At 50.0% G+C, this 19,278-nt stretch overlaps 1 protein-coding gene across 3 annotated transcripts in view; it reads right to left on the bottom strand.

The window, feature by feature from the left end:
* The window catches only part of PPP1R13L (protein phosphatase 1 regulatory subunit 13 like), a 45,402-nt gene that overhangs the window by 6,847 nt on the left and 19,277 nt on the right, over nt 1–19,278 (bottom strand). For 2 of the 3 annotated variants that reach the window (XM_073561244.1, XM_073561243.1), the window contains exons 2-6: nt 3,689–3,780; nt 1,308–1,429; nt 671–1,181; nt 387–482; nt 216–301 (exon numbers count right to left, since the gene is read on the bottom strand). In XM_073561244.1, the coding sequence (XP_073417345.1) occupies nt 216–301; nt 387–482; nt 671–1,181; nt 1,308–1,429; nt 3,689–3,743 (870 nt within the window). In that variant the 5' untranslated portion in view covers nt 3,744–3,780. Of the gene's footprint in view, nt 1–215; nt 302–386; nt 483–670; nt 1,182–1,307; nt 1,430–3,688; nt 3,781–7,828; nt 8,098–19,278 lie in introns of those variants that run through there. The other variant, XM_073561242.1, reaches the window with a different exon arrangement.

The raw sequence follows: 19,278 nt of genomic DNA, 5'->3' as shown, positions 1-19,278 counted from the left end.
CCAGACTAGTGACAACCTGGCCTGAAGCTGATCTGCCAACCAGATCCCTTCACATGTGAGGACGGCTTGGACCGAGGGATCATCTTACACCAGAGCTTCACGTGTGAATTACATATTACTCAACGTGAATAATCACACACCCAATGCACAATGTATGTGAAACGTCCTGCACCAACCCTACTGGATCATTGTTGTCCTGCTGTTTCTTCACCCACCTTGCTCTTTACTGGGGTCGGGTCTAGACTAGTTTCCCTCCAGGCCTTCACTACAGGAACTCCACCCAAAGACGGTCGATCAGGCCCTGTAGAGAACAAATAATTAAAAATATGAAAGAGAAAAAACGTCCTACTGGAGAGTCAGAGCCATGTAAATGAAATCTCACTCACTATCTTGCATGGTCTTCTTGTCGTACACTGTGTCCAAGTCAGACTCATTCCAACTGCGCTGGTGAGGAGGGCGCCGGCGCAGAGAACCGACATCTTCTGCAGAAGAGACAGTGCAAACTTAAACACCCAACGATGTCCTAAACCTACTGATCACCACGATAGCTACAACACTGGCAGGAGCGCTGTCTGAGAGCAGGACATCCTGTAAATGACTACTACTCCCAACTGACTGTAGTTATGGAGGAAAAGGTAAATCTTGTTGTCACCATGAGTATTACAGTTACCTGAGAAGCGAGGCTGGGAAAATCCTAAAGGGATCTCGTAGGCTGGAGGGGGTCTCTGCGGTGGAGCCCATTCAGTGTACATGCCCATGGGTGGTCCGTCGGGAATAGGTGACACTGACTTAGGCACATAGCCATAATCATAGGAGCCAGAAGACAGACGAGAGGTGGTGGACGATGTTGGGCGATCATAGTACTGGAGACGAGGAGATGAAGGGCGACCCCAGGACGGTCGGGGTGAGACAGTCATAAAGGGGTCGCCACTATCAGAAGGCAAAGACCTGCGTGTAATGTTTGGGGAGGAGCTGAAGGACATGGAGGACACAGTGGATGTGGAGTTCATGGTCAAAGATGGAGGCATCGGGGCTGCCAAGGAAGACTCTTGTCTGGGTCTGTTCGAATGCAGAGGTGATGTCAGACTGACTGACGTTGGGCTCTGTGATGACATGGACCGGCGGGTGAGGGACGGAGACAAGGTGGGATTGGCATTCTGATAACTGGAAACTTCTGTGCCCTATGGAGAGACAAGACAAGGGTTAGACTTGAGTGCTGTCACATTTCCAGCTGATTCAGACAGACCAGATCTGAGAGTCAATGTGGCTGCAGCCTTAAAGGCACAGACTGACGCTATTAGTCTTACCTCCACCTTGCTGGGGATACTGGACGACTTCCCCTTCTCCAGTTCCCATCTCAGTTCATCCAGTTTGGCTGTGGCCGAGTCCAGTTCCATCTGTTTCAAATTCAGCTCATGAGCCGCCAAAGCTGCAGAGAAACAGAACAAAACCATCATCAACAGAGAAGGGGAAGTTTTCTACCAAGGACCCTCCCCAATAACCACAGCTCCATCAACCCACATAAGCCAGAAACCCGAGCCAGTCGAGAAGTTTCATCCTCCGGGCTATGGGCAGAGTCCCGGCACAGAACGGCCAAAGCCTCATCTGGTAGTAATTGTGGCAAGAGAAGCCTCAGCAGCCTGGGGACAGCACTGAACCTCCTACCCACAATGCACTTCACTGACTCTCTCTCAAGGTCCTGTACTGTGAATAGTCTCCCAGTGCCGACGGCCCTGCGTATCTGTCTGTGTCCACATGACAACACTTCCTGTCCTCATATCAGATGCAGGTACACATCTCCCAGCCCCCATGAAAACCTGCTACCAGCTATCACATCTACTCTATCAAATGAAAGGAGATAATTAAGAATTAAAGGGTGGGGAGACTCCTCTGCCATCTCTGCACACATGACTGTACGTGGGGTGGACGGGAGGGATCTGCTCGGTATCTGTGTTGCCCAATGTTCCAGTCCCATCCCTGTACAAATTACTCCACCCTGCAATCATCTGTATTTATTATATCGCTGCCGATGACAAACACTATATACAGTGTACAGTATAAGGAGCCCAGATCCCGGGACAGGAGCTTATAGATCACCACACAACATATACCGGGCCTTATACAGCTCCAGATACACTATGTGTGTCTGTATATTGCAACCACGTGGTCCATAAACAGCACCTCATACCACAACCTGTGTAAGACCATATACAGTGGGTACGGAAAGTATTCAGACCCCTTTAAATTTTTCACTCTTTGTTTCATTGCAGCCAGGTCTCTCCAGAGATGCTCAATAGGGTTTAGGTCAGGGCTCTGGCTGGGCCAGTCAAGAATGGTCACAGAGATGTTCTGAAGCCACTCCTTTGTTATTTTAGCTGTGTGCTTAGGGACATTGTCTTGTTGGAAAGTGAACCTTCGGCCAAGTGTGAGGTCCAGAGCACTCTAGAAGAGGTTTTCATCCAGGATCTCTCTGTACTTGGCCGCATTCATATTTCCTTCAATTGCAACCAGTTGTCCTGTCCCTGCAGTTGAATAACACCCCCATAGCATGATGCTGCCACCACCATGTTTCACTGTTGGGATTGTATTGGGCAAGTGATGAGTAGTGCCTGGTTTTCTCCACACATCCCGCTTAGAATTATCACCAAAAAGTTCTATCTTCGTCTCATCAGACCAGAGAATCTTATTTCTCATAGTCTGGGAGTCCTTCATGTGTTTTTTAGCAAACTCTATGCGGGCTTTCATATGTCTGGCACTGAGGAGATACTTCCGTTGGGCCACTCTGCCATAAAGGCCCGATTGGTGAAGGGCTGCAGTGATAGTTGACTTTCTGGAACTTTCTCCCATCTCCCTACTGCATCTGTGGAGCTCAGCCACAGTGATCTTGGGGGTTCTTCTTTACCTCTCTCACCAAGGCTCTTCTCCCACGATTGCTCAGTTTGGCTGGACCGCCAGGTCTAGGAAGACTTCTGGTTGTCCCAAACTTCTTCCATTTAAGGATTATGGAGGCCACTATGCTCTTAGGAACCTTGCGTACTGCAGAAATTCTTTTGTAACCTTGGCCAGATGTGTGCCTTGCCATAATTTTGTCTTTGGCCAGTTCCTTTGACTTCATGATTCTCATTTGGTGTGACATGCACTGTGAGCTCTTATACAGACAGGTGTGTGCCTTTACATATCAAGTCCTATCAGTTTAATTAAACACAGCTGGATTCCAATGAAGGAGTAGAACCATCTCAAGGAGGATCACAAGGAAATGGACAGCATGTGACTTAAATATGAATGTGAGCAAAAGGTCTGAATACTTATGACCATATGATATTTCAGTTTTTCTTTTTTAATAAATTTGCAAAAAATTTTACATTGTTTTCAGTCAAGATGGGGTGCAGAGTGTACATTAATGACAAAATCAAACTTTTTTTGAATTTACCAAATGGCTGAAATGAAACAGAGTGAAAAATTTAAGGGGGTCTGAATACTTTCCGTACCCACTGTATACACACATTTATTTTATAGCATCCTATTCATAAGCCTACAAAACACCTTATACACTAGGGCACCATACAGTCCAAATCATGTACACAACTGTATACATTGCTTTATAAGCCCGCGCCGGGTCCGACAGAGCAGCCCTCTATAATTACTCTGCACATCTTGGCTCTGTATCTACTTGGAGGTCATCACTTACACTGGAAGTCCAGGTCCAGGAGGGAGTGCGCAGATTTGACGTTGTCCCTCGCCATCTTAGAGACCCTGTCCCTCCAGCCGAGCAGCTTTGTCCTGGGAAGAAGAACTTCCATTTTAGAAGAGGGAAAGTGGAGATGCAAGCAGAGGTGGGTGCATGGGCCAAAGCTGAGGAGATAGTGTCTGAGCCAGGAGTAGGGAGGCACAAGGAAACATATCAGGTGCGAGTGACTCATGCTCAGGGCGGGCAGACCGACGCCAGGAATGTGACAGATTCATGTGAACCTGGCCGGCACAGTATGGAGGTGGATTCTTACCCCAGGGGCAAAAGGGAGTGGGGGTAAACACACAAACAGCACACAAAAACCTAATTCAGAGAGACTGCAAAGCAAATAAGAGAATGGGGACGTATGATATACTGAACCCGGGAGCACACAAATCTCCACAACTCACCCAAAGTATCACTCCTATAATCACAGACCCCAGGAGCTCATAGTCCATGTAACAAATAACTCCCATTATCACAAACCCTAGGTGCTCACAGCCCATGTAATCATAATCTTTATTTTTATATAGCGCTAACATATTCCGCAGCGCTTTGCAGTTTGCACACATTATCATCACTGTCCCCGATGGGGCTCACAATCTAGATTCCCTATCAGTATGTCTTTGGAACGTGGGAGGAAACCGGAGTACCCAGAGAAAACCCACGCAAACACGGGGAGAACATACAAACTCCTTGCAGATGTTGCCCTTGGTGGGATTCGAGCCCAGGACTCACATCATCCCAGGCGCTCACAATCTAATCTTCATATTTTACAATATGTCGTTCCCTTGAACCCGGATTAGATGAGCAGCCGACTTCACTGATATCAGGGAGCTCGGCCGGCTTTTATCTAGTGGGTTTGGGGAACTTCAGACAGCAAGTTGAGGGTCCACGTCCATGGAGGACCAGCGACCACACCCCGTGTTGCACCTATAACAGCACACATTATGTAATAAGGCAGATATTTGGGTCAGGGTTATAGTGGGCGTCTCATCTGATGTAAGAAGCTGGTATCATCTTCCTCATCGGTGCATTTCCTTGTTGGCAACACATAAAGGTGGAGACCGGTTCCTCCTTCGCATCGTGGCTATTTGCTATGCAAACAGCTAATACATGACCACCAGCGACAGGATGACCGCACCCAACAATGTCTGAGGACCAGTGAGAAGAGGCAACATTGCCAAAGATGGAAAACCACCAGTGGAGGTGACGCTATAATGTCCGCCTCCTGTAATAATACATGATATGTAAATCGGGAAGATATTTGGGTCAGGGTTACACAGATGACAGCTCCTCTCTGGTAATCAGCTGGTATCTTCCTTGTCTGGGTTTTTCCTGATGACAACAAATAAGGGGTAAACAGGTCTTCATCCTCAGCACAGGGTGCATTGTACAAATTCCCAACACAAGACCTTCAGTGACGGCAATCATTGCACATCACCCCCCAAGAACGGACTGCCCATCTGCAGATTATGGCAAAAGCAATATGGACTGATCCGGCAGTGCACTGCTAGGGTCTGCGGTACTTATAATGGTATCCACGTCCTCAGGACCATTAAAAATATCAGCTTGCTACTTTGAGACTAACTATAGCAGTGTAAGGGGAGAATTTAAGGGGATGGCACAATCGCTGGATGGAGAGGCAGCTAGGTTCAGTGGGGGGTGCATCGCTGAATAGAGGCAGCAAGTGGGAGGACGGCATCGCCGTATGGTAGTACCGTAGTACACGGAAAGGGGGCGGAGGAACAGCATCATCGTATGGGGGCACCCAAGGGGGGGGGGGGACGGCATCGCCATAAAGGGGGGGCCCAGAGGAGGTGAAACAGCATCGCCGTATGGGGGCACTGGGGATGGGGGAGAAGCAGCATCGCCGTATGGTGGCACCCCAGATGGGACTTCGGGGTTGCAGCATCACCTTAGGGGGACAAACAGCATCACCTTACGGGGGCACTCATGGGAACAGCATCGCCGTATGTTGGCACCCCAGGGGGGGCTTTGGGGAGGCGGCATCGCCATATGGGGGCACCCGGGGGGAAGTGAGGAACAGCATCGACGTAGGGGGGCACCTGGAGGAGATGGAACAGCATCGTCGTACGGGAGCACGGGGGGGGGGGTGAGGAACAGCATCGCCGTATGGGACACCCCAGGGCACCCAGGGAACAGGGCACAGCATCGCCATAGGGGGGCAAGCAGCACCGCCGTATGGGGGCACCCGGGGGAGAACAACGTCACCTTATGGGGGCACCCGAGGGGGGGGGGGGGGAGACAGCATCACCGTATGGGACACCCGAGGATGGCAGCATCGTCATTTGGGGGCACCCGGGGGGGGGGGGGAGCGGGGGAGAACAATGTCACCATATGGAGGCACCCGGGGGGGGGGGGGGGGACAGTGTCGCCGTATGGGACAACCCGGGGGGGGGGGGGAGGCAGCACCGCCATATGGAGGAAGGAACAGCATCGCCGTAGGGGGGCACCCGGAGATGAAACAGCATCGCCGTATGGGACACCACACCCCAGGGCACCCGGGGGGGCAGCTCGCCGTATGGGGGCAAGCAGCATCGCCAGATGGGGGCACCCAGGGGAGAACAACGTCTCCGTATGGGGACACCCGGGGAGGGGGGGACGGGACAGCATCGCCGTATGGGAGACCCAGGGCTGGCAGCATCGCCATTTGGGGGCACCCGGGTGGTAGGGCACTATTACTCTATAGAGGCCCGATCATTGTGTATGTACATTCTTCTGAGAAAAGTCACAAATGATTAAAGTCCTGATAGTGGTCTGGGCCAAATGGAGAAAAAAAATGGAAAATGAATGACTACGATCAGGGAGACCATGAACTGTGAGTCAACGTCTGCAACGAGCCTGCCTATGAACGATATCTACCACTATACTAACTGTACAGGGGTCGTGGTTATTCAGTCACTCTGCAGAGCTCAGTGTGGTATTATTTGCCTTTATATAGCAGTATTATTGGATTTTATCAGTAGCTATATGGCGTTTATATCTGCACAGTGATATTATTTGGTGACTGGTCATTTGTATTCTGTAAATGTTGTATACAGCTCAATCAGCCATAACTCAGAAGGGCACAAACACTAATATCCTACAGTAAATCAACCTTTGTGTTGTCATACGTCACTGCTGATCTCCAGCTCTAGTCCGGCATCGTTCAACAAAATCTCACTAAAGTCGCCAGACCCCATAAGGGACTTGGGTAAATGGGATCTAATTACCTGTATTACCCTAAGGACATGATACCCCAGAGGCAGGTCACACCACGTCTAACACAAATCAGTAGAGACCAGGGACGTATCTGCCAAACAATACCGGATAGTCGCACCACACACTTCATGTATGACCACTGAGGCATGTATACCCTCAGGAGATATACACCCCACAGTGGCCACAGCCTGGATGGATGGATGCCATGACATCTGTCCACCATAGATACCTATTGGAAAATAACTTTTTAGCGAGAGAGAGAGATTTTTCAGCCGCCAGAACAGAGATTAGGGTTAAATTTACGGCCGAGGCAAGTCCTCCGGGCATGCGCAATGTAAAATGCGGATCCAGCCGGCAAAACTTTGCATTGTCCGTCCAGGCATGTCGGAGGACAATAAAATTTTGGCAGATCCGCAAAAAAACGGATCCAACGGATGGCCATCCGTCAAGATCCGCCGGTAATGCAACTCAATGGGAAAAAAGCTGATCCGCCAAGCAAAATGGCGGATCCGTTTTTTTTGCAAAACGGCGGATTTTGACTGATGGTAACAGACGGATGCGTGAAACAGGCCTAACAGATGGTGCACGGACTGAGGCCAAGAGAACTGCTGTCCATCTTCTGACAAAAGGCCTATAACGATCAATAAGTTTCGGAAAAACTTCAACAGAACTTATGTCAAGGCCTAGTAACTATGAAAAGTCCTCCACACACCACCAAAGCTGCTCACCCGCTACTGATGATAGAACCACCTGTCCTCTATGCACCACCAAAGCTGCTCACCTGCTACTCATGATATAACCACCTGTCCTCTATACACCACCAAAGCTCCTCACCCACTACTGATGATAGAACCACGGGGCTCTCCGTACACCCACCATATGCGGCTGCGCAGGTTCTTCCCTCTGGATAATGACGCCAAACTCCCAAACCGTGTAAGTTTCGGTCGCTGCTGTGTCTGCACCATGATGTACTGGTCTGGATGGGAAGGTGCCAAACTGGTGCTGAATATAAACTGGGAGAGGGAGGATCCAAACAGGAGGTTGCGACATCCACAAATGTAGCAACACAGGCTGAACATAGAGACGATAGATGTAGCAGAGGCGACAGTGTAATTGTCACAATGGGCCATAGTCAACCTGTTATCTGTGGTGTTACAGGTGACATCTACTACATTATTTGTACTCAGTTATCACTGTCTTATATGTGCTGCTACATAGGACTGCAGGTGATAGCTACTACATTTGCACACAGTCATTACTGTTATATGTGGAGCTACATAGGACTGCAGGTGACATCTACTACATTATCTGTACTCCTATCACTGTTATATAGGACTGCAAGTAACATCTACAACATTATCTGTACTCAAAGTTATCACTGTTATCTGTGCTGTTACATAGGACTGCAGGTGACATCTACTACATTATCTATACACAGAGTTATCACTGGCAACAAAAGCCCCATAAATATGATACAGTACCACGTAGATGGGGGAATACCACCCAGAATCCTGTACCAAATGCATAAGCTCCTACAAACTATTATATACAAGAGGACAAAAACCAGAGCATGCGAAAGAATGCATATAAAATTATCAATAACTTTATTCAAAATCTTACAAAATGCATATAGTCATAGTAGTAATAAAGCGCCAGTCAGAAAATGCAAATGACATACACCCAAACCTCACCGACTCCTTCCACGAAGATTGGACACCCCCTGAAGCAACCCCAATATGTAGCTATATCCAGAGTGTCAAACCCCATGTATACAAAAATGTCATTAAGCCTCAGTGGCCATATAGGGGACTCGGGGAATACAGAGTAATGTTGTAAGGAACACAGTCACAACATACGTAGAAAGATCATATATATAATAAGGTTGTGTCCAAACAAAACAACAAGAAGGGCTTACCATGGAGATGTGGGGGGGGAGAAGGGACGCCTGGCAGTAACATCCCCGACGCGTGTTCCGCTTGACAAAGCGGCCTTTTGCGCCACGAAATGCGCGTCGGAGATGTTACTGCCAGGCGTCCCTTCTCCCCCCACATCTCCATGGTAAGCCCTTCTTGTTGTTTTGTTTGGACACAACCTTATTATATATATATGATCTTTCTACGTATGTTGTGACTGTGTTCCTTATAACATTACTCTGTATTCCCCGAGTCCCCTATATGGCCACTGAGGCTTAATGACATTTTTGTATACATGGGGTTTATATAGCTACATATTGGGGTTGCTTCAGGGGGTGTCCAATCTTCATGGAAGGAGTCGGTGAGGTTTGGGTGTATGTCATATGCATTTTCTGACTGGCGCTTTATTACTACTATGACTATATGCATTTTGTAAGATTTTGAATAAAGTTACTGATATTTTTATATGCATTCTATCGCATGCTCTGGTTTTTGTCCTCTTGTATATAAGAGTTATCACTGTGTTATTTGTGGTGTTGCATGGAACTGCAGCGTGTGGAGATCATACACGTTAGCGCGGGCTCCTGACATCACTAGGGTGAGGCCACAATCTGGTTTTATACACAGATACTGTTGCATAACAGCCAGACACAGGCCGGATCCCGGCGTTATATAATAACAGCGAGAGCAGAGACTCAGTTTATAGGAATCCACCCTCCCCGAAATCCCATAGATGGCCTCAACCATGTCTGTCTTGCAAAAGTATTAACCTTCTTGGCTTTTAACCTACCGTATTTTGTTACATTACCTGTGTGTAAATATTTTTGTAATCCGATTTGTGTGTGACATAGCAGCATTAAATAGTCTAAGACAGTTGACGAAGTGAGAAAAATATAGGCAAAAATTTAAATCAAATAACTAAAAATTTGCATGTGCATATGTATTCAACCCTTTTGCAATGAAGCCTCTAAAAATTTCTAGTGCTAGCAATTCCCTTCATAAGTCCCATGCTTAGTGACAGGACGTCCCCCTGTGTGTAATCTAAGTGTCACATGTCTGTCAGTATATACACTTTACCTTTTCTGAAAGGCCACAGAGGCTACAACACCATTAACAAGAGGCACCACTAACCAAACACCAAGAAGACCAAGGTGATCTCCAAACAGCACCACAAAGACCAAAGGTAACTCCAAACAACACCATGAAGACCAAGGAGATCTCCAAATAACACTATTATGACCAGAGAGACCTCCAAACACCACCATGAAGACCAAGGAGATCTCCAAATAACACTATTATGACCAGAGAGACCTCCAAACACCACCATGAAGACCAAGGAGATCTCTAAACAACACCATGAGGTTCAAGGAGATCTCCAAACACCACCAAGAAGACCAAGGAAATCTCCAAACAACACCATGAAAACCAAGGAGATCTCCAAACAACTCCATGAAGAACAAGGAGATCTCCAGACAAGTCAGGGACAAAGATGTTGGGAAGTACAAATCGTGGATGGGTTATAAACAAATCTCCCAATCTCTGATGATCCCCCAGATCACCATCAAATGGAAGAACATGGTACCACAACAAACCTGCCAAGAAAGGGCCGCCTACCAAAACTCTCAGCCCGGGCAAGGAGGGCATAATAATAATTTTATTTCTATAGCGCCAACATATTCCGCAGCACTTTACATTAACCAGAGAGGCAGCACAGAGATCAAAGTTAACCCTGAAGGGGCTGCAGAGTTCCCAAGCAGAGACTGGAGTATCTGTCCATACGACCACAATAAGCCGTACACTCCATAGAGGTAGCCTTTATGGAAGAGTGGCCAGAAAAAAAGCCTTTACTTACAAAAATTTTAAGGCTCATTTTGAGTTTGCCAAAAGACATGTGGTAGACTTCCCCAATGTATGGAGGAAGGTGCTGTGGTCAGATGAGACCAAAATTGAACTTTTTGGCCCACAAGGTACACACCATGTCTGGGGCCAAACCAACACAGTCATCGCCCCAACAATACCATCCCCAGAGTCAAACATAGTGGTGGCAGCATCTTGCTGTGGGGATGTTTTTTGTCAGAAGGGACAGGGAACATGGTCCGAGTAGAGGGGAAGACGGATGGTGTGAAATACAAGGATATTCATGAGCAAACCCTGTTTCAGTCAGTGATTTGACACTGGATGGAGGTTTACCGTCCAACAAGACAATGACCTAAAGCATACTGCTAAATCAACACTTGAGTGGTTCAAGGGGAAACGTGTGAATGTTCTGGAGCGGCCGAGTCACAGCCCAGACCTTAATCCAATGGAGAATCTGTGGTTAGACTTGAAGATTGCTGTTCACCACAGGAATCCATCTAACGTGAAGGAGATGGAGTAGTTTTGCCTTGAGGAATGGGCAATAATCCCAGTGGCAAGAAGTGGAAAGCTCATACAGACTTATCCAAAGCAACTTACAGCTGTAGTTGCACAAAGTACTGACGTTAGGGGAGTGAATCATTATGCACAATGAAGTTTGCAGTTATTTTGTCCAGTTTTCAATTATTTTCTCCCATTAGTCGTTTGCTTTACAAGCAAAAGAAAACCAAATGTTCACAGTTGTTGGAATGTTCTGTACATGAACTGATGCAAACCCTCAACAACAAAAAAGTGAAAATCCAGGTTGTGAGGGAGCAAAACACCAAAAATGCTGAGGGGGTGAATACTTTTGCAAGTCACTGTATAAATCTCTCCTCTACTAAAGAGAATATACAGATCTCACTGAGGGAACATACACGAAGTCCCCCAAAACATACAATATATAATGTACAGGACGCTCCCCACAGTGATCCCATTATTTAATCCCAGGGTTTCTACAGGGGCCTCAGAGAGACCAAGATGGGGGGGCATCACCGTCTGTAAAGAAATGTCTATCGCTTTCTCTAATGTTTTCCTAAATTATTCAATTAAAGGGGTTGTCTCATCTTAACAGCAGTGCAGTGTGATCGAGCACATTAACAGCAGGATCAGCGTCGCCCCAGTGGACAGAACTGTGCTCTCAGCGATACTGGAAGCAGAAGCATCGGAGGAGCAGGAGCCAACAGCCACGCTCCAGCAACCCAGCCAGAGCAACACTAAAGTACAACAGAGCACGGCTCCGTGCACAGACAATGAAGGCAAAACGACTACCTCCGCGGCAATCAGGACGTGGGGCTGCAGAGCCGGGAAACATTTGGGATCTGTGGGTCAGACCCCCAGACATTGGGAAGTTATTCACTTTCCTATGAATAGAAGATAGGGCCAAAATAGCACACCATCAAGGTAAAAGTCACACAAGTTTATTTAATCCATGATAAAAAATGAAAAAAAATCCTCACGCGTTTCTGGTGCAATGTGCACCCTTAGTCATAGGATATCAGAAAAGAAATACAATAAGACTTATATGGAGAGGAATGTCCAATCACAGGTGAAAGAATCAGGTGAGGGAAAACCACGGGAGTGGCCTGCTATTAACATATGTAGAACAGATCGTTCTTATAATTCATTCCATTAGGGAACTTGGTGTTGAGACACAGAATCCATAAAGCTTGCCTCATCATTAACCCTTTTCCAACATCGGGCGTAATAGTACGCCGATGTCAGACTCTCTCCCTTTGATGTGGGCTCCGGCGCTGAGCCCACATCTTTCCTGACATGTCAGCTGTTTTGAACAACTGACATGTGCCTCTAAGGGTGTGTGCAGATGCTGCGGAATCCGCTGCGGATTCATCCGCGCGGATTTTGCAAAAACCGCAGATAAAACCTCTGCGGTTTTGCCTGCGGTTTCACCATCTCCACAATGGTGGAGATAGGAAACCGCTGCGGATTCCGCAGAAAGAATTGACATGTCACTTCTTTCTGCGGTTTCAAAACCGCAGGAAAACCGCGAGGATAAATCCGCACTGTCTACACAGCGGTTTTTGGTTACCATTCATTTGAATGGTACTGTACACCGCAGCTAAAACTGCGGCGCGTCCGCAGCGGCCAAAACTGCAGCGTGTGCACATAGCCTAAGGTCCCTTTCACACATCAGTTTTTTGCCGTCACAATCCGTTGGCTCGACAGATTCATGGCAGATTGTGAAAAACTGATGCGACGGATCCGTTTTTTTTTTGTTTTTTTTAGACAGATCCGTCGCATCAGTTTTTTCATCCATTTCTTCAGTTTTTTGACGGATCCATTTTTTAAGCCATTAATTTTTTCTATTTTAACCAAAGTTTTGGACCGTGCTACCCCAAGTGCTGGACGGGACACTGATTGAGTGAATCCCTACCTGGCAGGTTTATATACCTTTCCTAATTGGGGGCTGGCTATAATTTGATACTAAATAAATTGGAGCATGCTCAGTTAAAAAAAAAAAAAAAAAAAAAAACGGAATCCATTGTCGGATTATGTCATTTGACGGATTACGACAGATAGCCTTCCATTCTAGTAAACGATCCGTCGCTGTACGATTTTTCGAAGTGGACAAAAAGTTACTTTGTCCGTCGTCTCCGGCCGATGGACAAACAATTTTCGTCGAACAACGGATGAAACGTGAGGCAATCCGTCGCTAATACAAGTCAATGAGAAAAAACGGATCCAGCTGCATCAGTCGCCGGATCTTTTTTTTTTTTTTTCAAAATTCGACTGACAGCAAAAAACTGATGTGTGAAAGGGGCCTAACAGCGGTGCTGGAATCGCGAACCACCAGCGGTTGTTAACCCATTAAATGCCGCTGTCAAACTGACTGTGGCATTTAATTTGCATTTCTGTCAAGCGCTGGAAACCCCGCCCATCGGTGACCCCGTCACGAGATCACGGGTCACCGATGGGTTGGCATAACAACCAAAGGTCCCCAGCAGACCTCTATGATTGTCACTGCAGGATTGCTATCAGGACTGTAGAGTCGGTAAGCCAAACCTCCTACTCCTCAATTTCCATGACACCAATGGCATGTAGATAAGCCCCCTATGTAACCTAAAAAGAAAAACACGTTAGATTATACTCACCGGGGGGGGGGGGGTCCGGGTCCGGTTTTGGTCCGATGGTTGTCGCAGACCGGTCCGGCGCCTCCCATCTTCTAACGGTGATGTCCTCTTCTTTGCTACCTGACGTTGCTCCTGCGCAGGTGCACTGCTCTGCCCTGTTGAGGGCAGAGCAGAGTCCTGCAGAGCGCAGGCGCCGGGAGAGGTTGCCGTTAAAAGATGGGAGACGCCGGACCGCAACACCCATCGGACCGGACCGCCGCCCCGTGAGTATAATATAATTCATTTTTCTTATCTTTCAGGTTACATCGGGGGCTTATCTACAGCATTACAGAACCCCACCTGCAGAGCATTCCACCCCCCCACCCCCGTAATTAACCCATCCATCCCCCCACACAATAACCTCCCTCACCCGGCAGAACGTTCAACTTTCCAACATGACACCATCCTGCGCAGAGCGTTCCACTCCCCCCACGCAGAGCGTTCCCCAAGACACCCCCCTTCAGAGCATTCACCCCTCTCCAGTGTTCCCCCAAGACACCCACCTTGCAGAGCATTCACCTCCCAGCAAAGAATTTCCCCAAGACACCCCCCTAATGAGCATTCCCCAAGACACCCCCTGCAGAACATTCTTCCCTTGCAGAGCATTTCCCCAAGACACCCCCTGCAGAGCATTCCCCAAGACACCCCCCTGCAGAGCATTCACCCCTTGCAGAGCATTCCCCACTCTTCAGTGTTCCCCCAAGACACCCACCTTGCAGAGCATTTCCCCAAGACACCCCCTTGCAGAGCATTCCCCAAGACACCCGCCTGCAGAGCATTCACCCCTTTCCAGTGTTCCCCCAAGACACCCACCTTGCAGATCATTCATCTCCAAGCAAAGCATTTCCCCAAGACACCCCCCTGCAGAACATTCCCCCCTTGCAGAGCATTCCCCCAAGACACCCCCACTTCAGAGCATTCACCCCACTCCAATGTTCCCCCAAGACACCCACCTTGCAGAGCATACACCCCCCCAGCAAAGCGTTTCCCCCCTTGCAGAGCATTCCCCCAAGACATCCCCATTGCAGAGCATTCCCCCAAGACACCCCCACTGCAGAGCATTCACCCCTTGCAGAGCATTCCCCCAAAACACCCCCACTGCAGAGCATTCACCCCTTGCAGAGCATTCCCCCAAGACACCCCCCCTGCAGAGCATTCACCCCTTTCCAGTGTTCCCCCAAGACACCCACCTTGCACAGCATTCACCTCCCAAAGCGTTTCCCCAAGACAACCCCCTGCAGAGCATTCCCCAAGACACCCCCCTGCAGAACATTCACCCCTCTCTAGTGTTCCCCCAAGACACACACCTTGCAGACAATTCACCCCCAGCAAAGAGTTTCCCCAAGACACCCCCTTGCAGAGCATTCCCCCAAGACACTCCCACTGCAGAGCATTCACCCCTTGCAGAGCATTCCAAGTCACCCCCACTGCAGAGCATTCACCCCTTGCAGAGCATTCCAAGTCACCCCCACTGCAGAGCATTCAATACTCCTCTCCAGTGTTCCCCCAAGACACCCACCTTGCAGAGCAGTCACCTCCCAGCAAAGTATTTCCCCAAGACACCCCCCTGCAGAGCATTCACCCCTTGCAAAGCATTCCCCCAAAAGACCCCCCTGCAGAGCATTCACCCCTTGCAGAGCATTCACCCAAGACACCCCCAATGCAGAGCATTCACCCCTTTCCAGTGTTCCCCCAAGACTCCCACCTTGCAGAGCATTCAACCCCCAGCAAAGCGTTTCCCCAAGAACACCCCCTTGCAGAGCATTCAACCCCCAGCAAAGCGTTTCCCCAAGACACCCCCCTGCATAGCATTCCCCCCTTGCAGAGCATTCCCCCAAGACACCCCCACTTCAGAGCATTCACCCCACTCCAATGTTCCCCCAAGACACCCACCTTGCAGAGCATACACCCCCCAGCAAAGCGTTTCCCCCCTTGCAGAGCATTCCCCCAAGACATCCCCATTGCAGAGCATTCCCCCAAGACACCCCCACTGCAGAGCATTCACCCCTTGCAGAGCATTCCCCCAAAACACCCCCTCTGCAGAGCATTCACCCCTTGCAGAGCATTCCCCCAAGACACCCCTCCTGCAGAGCATTCACCCCTTTCCAGTGTTCCCCCAAGACACCCACCTTGCACAGCATTCACCTCCCAAAGCGTTTCCCCAAGACAACCCCCTGCAGAGCATTCCCCAAGACACCCCCACTGCAGAGCATTCACCCCTCTCCAATGTTCCCCCAAGACACCCACCTTGCAGAGTATTCACCTCTCAGCAAAGTGTTTCCCCAAGCCACCCCCTGCAGAACATTCCCCCAAGACACCCCCCCTGCAGAGCATTCACCCCTCTCCAGTGTTCCCCCAAGACACCCACCTTGCAGAGTATTCACCTCTCAGCAAAGTGTTTCCCCAAGCCACCCCCCTGCAGAGCATTCCCCAAGACACCCCCCTGCAGAGCATTCACCCCTTGCAGAGCATTCCCCACTCTTCAGTGTTCCCCCAAGACACCCACCTTGCAGAGCATTTCCCCAAGACACCCCCTTGCAGAGCATTCCCCAAGACACCCGCCTGCAGAGCATTCACCCCTTTCCAGTGTTCCCCCAAGACACCCACCTTGCAGATCATTCATCTCCAAGCAAAGCATTTCCCCAAGACACCCCCCTGCAGAACATTCCCCCCTTGCAGAGCATTCCCCCAAGACACCCCTACTTCAGAGCATTCACCCCACTCCAATGTTCCCCCAAGACACCCACCTTGCAGAGCATACACCCCCCCAGCAAAGCGTTTCCCCCCTTGCAGAGCATTCCCCCAAGACATCCCCATTGCAGAGCATTCCCCCAAGACACCCCCACTGCAGAGCATTCACCCCTTGCAGAGCATTCCCCCAAAACACCCCCACTGCAGAGCATTCACCCCTTGCAGAGCATTCCCCCAAGACACCCCCCCTGCAGAGCATTCACCCCTTTCCAGTGTTCCTCCAAGACACCCACCTTGCACAGCATTCACCTCCCAAAGCGTTTCCCCAAGACAACCCCCTGCAGAGCATTCCCCAAGACACCCCCCTGCAGAACATTCACCCCTCTCTAGTGTTCCCCCAAGACACACACCTTGCAGACAATTCACCCCCAGCAAAGAGTTTCCCCAAGACACCCCCTTGCAGAGAATTCCCCCAAGACACTCCCACTGCAGAGCATTCACCCCTTGCAGAGCATTCCAAGTCACCCCCACTGCAGAGCATTCACCCCTTGCAGAGCATTCCAAGTCACCCCCACTGCAGAGCATTCAATACTCCTCTCCAGTGTTCCCCCAAGACACCCACCTTGCAGAGCAGTCACCTCCCAGCAAAGTATTTCCCCAAGACACCCCCCTGCAGAGCATTCACCCCTTGCAAAGCATTCCCCCAAAAGACCCCCCTGCAGAGCATTCACCCCTTGCAGAGCATTCACCCAAGACACCCCCAATGCAGAGCATTCACCCCTTTCCAGTGTTCCCCCAAGACTCCCACCTTGCAGAGCATTCAACCCCCAGCAAAGCGTTTCCCCAAGAACACCCCCTTGCAGAGCATTCAACCCCCAGCAAAGCGTTTCCCCAAGACACCCCCCTGCATAGCATTCCCCCCTTGCAGAGCATTCCCCCAAGACACCCCCACTTCAGAGCATTCACCCCACTCCAATGTTCCCCCAAGACACCCACCTTGCAGAGCATACACCCCCCAGCAAAGCGTTTCCCCCCTTGCAGAGCATTCCCCCAAGACATCCCCATTGCAGAGCATTCCCCCAAGACACCCCCACTGCAGAGCATTCACCCCTTGCAGAGCATTCCCCCAAAACACCCCCTCTGCAGAGCATTCACCCCTTGCAGAGCATTCCCCCAAGACACCCCTCCTGCAGAGCATTCACCCCTTTCCAGTGTTCCCCCAAGACACCCACCTTGCACAGCATTCACCTCCCAAAGCGTTTCCCCAAGACAACCCCCTGCAGAGCATTCCCCAAGACACCCCCACTGCAGAGCATTCACCCCTCTCCAGTGTTCCCCCAAGACACCCACCTTGCAGAGTATTCACCTCTCAGCAAAGTGTTTCCCCAAGCCACCCCCCTGCAGAACATTCCCCCAAGACACCCCCCCTGCAGAACATTCACCCCTCTCTAGTGTTCCCCCAAGACACACACCTTGCAGACAATTCACCCCCCAGCAAAGAGTTTCCCCAAGACACCCCCTTGCAGAGCATTCCCCCAAGACACTCCCACTGCAGAGCATTCACCCCTTGCAGAGCATTCCAAGTCACCCCCACTGCAGAGCATTCAATACTCCTCTCCAGTGTTCCCCCAAGACACCCACCTTGCAGAGCAGTCACCTCCCAGCAAAGTATTTCCCCAAGACAACCCCCTGCAGAGCATTCACCCCTTGCAAAGCATTCCCCCAAAAGACCCCCCTGCAGAGCATTCACCCCTTGCAGAGCATTCACCCAAGACACCCCCAATGCAGAGCATTCACCCCTTTCCAGTGTTCCCCCAAAGACTCCCACCTTGCAGAGCATTCAACCCCCAGCAAAGCGTTTCCCCAAGACACCCCCTTGCAGAGCATTCAACCCCCAGCAAAGCGTTTCCCCAAGACACCCCCCTGCATAGCATTCCCCCCTTGCAGAGCATTCCAAGTCACCCCCACTGCAGAGCATTCCCCCCTTGCAGAGCATTCCAAGTCACCCCCACTGCAGAGCATTCAATACTCCTCTCCAGTGTTCCCCCAAGACACCCACCTTGCAGAGCAGTCACCTCCCAGCAAAGTATTTCCCCAAGACACCCCCCTGCAGAGCATTCACCCCTTGCAAAGCATTCCCCCAAAAGACCCCCCTGCAGAGCATTCACCCCTTGCAGAGCATTCACCCAAGACACCCCCAATGCAGAGCATTCACCCCTTGCAGAGCATTCACCCAAGACACCCCCAATGCAGAGTATTCACCCCTTTCCAGTGTTCCCCCAAGACTCCCACCTTGCAGAGCATTCAACCCCCAGCAAAGCGTTTCCCCAAGACACCCTCTTGCAGAGCATTCAACCCCCAGCAAAGCGTTTCCCCAAGACACCCCCCTGCATAGCATTCCCCCCTTGCAGAGCATTCCCCCAAGACACCCCCACTTCAGAGCATTCACCCCACTCCAATGTTCCCCCCAAGACACCCACCTTGCAGAGCATACACCCCCCAGCAAAGCGTTTCCCCCCTTGCAGAGCATTCCCCCAAGACATCCCCATTGCAGAGCATTCCCCCAAGACACCCCCACTGCAGAGCATTCACCCCTTGCAGAGCATTCCCCCAAAACACCCCCACTGCAGAGCATTCACCCCTTGCAGAGCATTCCCCCAAGACACCCCCACTGCAGAGCATTCACCCCTTGCAGAGC

Source organism: Dendrobates tinctorius, unplaced genomic scaffold (assembly GCF_039654945.1).
Source record: "Dendrobates tinctorius isolate UK_male_01 unplaced genomic scaffold, ASM3965494v1 ptg000315l, whole genome shotgun sequence".
Lineage (NCBI taxonomy): Eukaryota > Metazoa > Chordata > Amphibia > Anura > Dendrobatidae > Dendrobates > Dendrobates tinctorius.
This window is presented reverse-complemented; position numbering and strand designations above follow the sequence as displayed.